Source organism: Limulus polyphemus, unplaced genomic scaffold (genome assembly GCF_000517525.1).
Source record: "Limulus polyphemus unplaced genomic scaffold, Limulus_polyphemus-2.1.2 Scaffold4463, whole genome shotgun sequence".
In the NCBI taxonomy this organism is placed as follows: Eukaryota; Metazoa; Arthropoda; class Merostomata; order Xiphosura; family Limulidae; genus Limulus; species Limulus polyphemus.
In genome coordinates this window covers 26,254-28,559 of record NW_013670073.1, presented here as the reverse complement: position 1 = coordinate 28,559, position 2,306 = coordinate 26,254, and the positions used below count along the sequence as shown (strand labels likewise).

The 2,306-nt window shown below is 34.0% G+C and overlaps 1 protein-coding gene across 1 annotated transcript in view; it reads left to right on the top strand.

The window, feature by feature from the left end:
- The first annotated feature begins 721 nt into the window (after positions 1 to 721).
- The window catches only part of LOC106471188 (enterin neuropeptides-like), an 11,742-nt gene continuing 10,157 nt past the window's right edge, over positions 722 to 2,306 (top strand). Inside the window, exon 1 of the mRNA XM_013931778.1 lies at positions 722 to 767. Coding sequence (XP_013787232.1) covers positions 722 to 767 — 46 coding nt within the window. The remainder of the gene's footprint in view (positions 768 to 2,306) is intronic.

Below are 2,306 nucleotides of genomic sequence, written 5' to 3'. Positions count from 1 at the left end.
GAATAGAAATTAACCGTCAGTTTTACTAAATGAATGGTGTGTGATACAACTTTTAATTGATATTTTGTAATGACTTAAATTACACCATACTAGATAATACTGTGTGCTTTTTTAAAATGAATTAACACGTTAAGTGTCAGACAAGGCCTAGGTGTATGTTATTACTTATTTGTTATCAAAATAAACCACTTTAATTAGCAGCAGTCTAGGTAATGTTAATGTTTACATACGACAGTGCTAGATGAGTGATCTGCGTGCTTTCTTTCTCAATGTAGTAAAACGATCTAAGTCAGGAAAGCCAAACAAGATGTTTTTCAAATGATCCAGTTTCGGTTATTAAGATAATTACAAAACACAACTAATATTAATGTTCTTTAAACTAAAAATTTTCTGAGTAGAAGTTTCAAGACATTGTTAGAAGCACTAGCTTTCTTGCGTAGAATTAATTCGTTATACTAAACTATTTATTTTACTGTTCCAGAAATAAGTAAATGTTATTGAAGTGTAAGTTTTAATAACAGCTATCTCGGACGTCACTAGGTGTTAAAAGATTCGAAGCTCGGGCCCATAGGCATGAGAATTTTTCGGTATCGATCATGGCTTTTTTTCATTCTGATTTTTCAAGACACTAACTGTGTGCCAGCGCCTAGCGACACCTCTGCATGCAGAGGAAGCAAAGATACCTGTATGGAGGGAGCTGAAGTGTATGCGAGACCCAAACATGGTAACTCTAAGGGGGAAACTCTTATCTATGAGACCTAGACATGGTAATTATATTATTAACAAATATTAACCTGCCCAAAGCAAATAAAGACTCGGGGGCGGGATAATGCCCCCTGCTACTAGGTTATATATATATATATTAAATAAGTTATTGTTATTATTTCTGAGTGTTAATAACTTTCAGTTTCTAGTCGATTTCATCATAAATAACCATAAACCTCGTACTTTTTTTTTCTTTTTCACCATTTTAACGCGTGCTGGGAGACATTCTAAGCTCGAGTTGCCTAATCAGGAAAACTCATCTCACTAGTTTTCGCGCCACTTGTCAGTTGTCAGCCGAAATTGTTGAGGATCACGTTGACGAATCGCAGCGCTCGATCAGAAGTGTTTGCGAAAAGTTAGTGTTCAGGACAAACAAAAAATGAAAAAAAAGAAACAGAAACGAATTAGCTACTGCCAGACGAGTTAAAATAGTGGAAACGGTTTAAAAAAAATTAATGGCCTTAACCCACACAATCTCGTTAAGTTAATTGCGTCATTCAATAATCCTTAATGTTTTTAAAGCATTGAGTTCATCGTATGGCACTTAAAACTCCATGATATATGATATAGTGAACTATACAAATTTTAACTTTTTTCAAGAACACACCTAAGCCTAAATCTTAAGAATTATTTCACGAAAACGCGCGTGTGACTGACAAATAAACAAAATACTTGTGGACTTTCGTGCATTTAATGCTAGTTAAGTGCTCTGTTATATTTATTCCAGTGGCGTAGCAAGGATTCTCAGCACCCGGGGGCAAAGACACTTTTTGCGCCCCCCACTTCTGAAATGTTTTGATTATTTGTTTTGTGACTCATTACCCACTTAATGACAATAGCATAAAGAATTAATTACCGCCTTACACAGGCCTAAAATAAAGTCACACTATAACATCACACGATATCGCAACTGTAAACTTTGAACGCCTACTAAGTGTACTTACATAATTTGTAAACCATTTTGATATTTATGTCATCCAGTAGTGTTGAAAGTTACATAGCTAGAGTAATATTTCAAGCATGCAGGATAAATTTCTGTTATATCCCTAGTTCTGAAACTTATGTTTTATATGAGAAGCCAGTCACTTGTGGTATACATGGATTATAAAACATATTGATAAAACACTACTTAAGTGTACAAATAACAAATTTTGTTAGTTTACAAAACTGTACATATGTTTAACTAGATCTTGTACAGGTAGCATTCTGGTATTCATGGTTACATTATATGAACCTTTCGTGCTTTTGCTGCTGCAAATGCATCAATTAAACTATCAAAATTTAAGGTATTAAGTACGTCTTTTTCAATACTTAATATTGCCAAGTTACTAAGTTATTCTTGAGTCATTGAGGTTCTCAAGTGTGTAAGAATTAATTTCAGCTTGCTGAAGGACCTTTCACAACTAGCAATAGAAACCCCAACTGTTAACAAAATCTACAATGCAATTCTTAAATTTGGGAAAAAATCTTCACCATATGAAATTATAAATGTTAGCAAATCAGTTGCAACCATTGGTTCAGGGAAATCAGTCTGTGTTCTT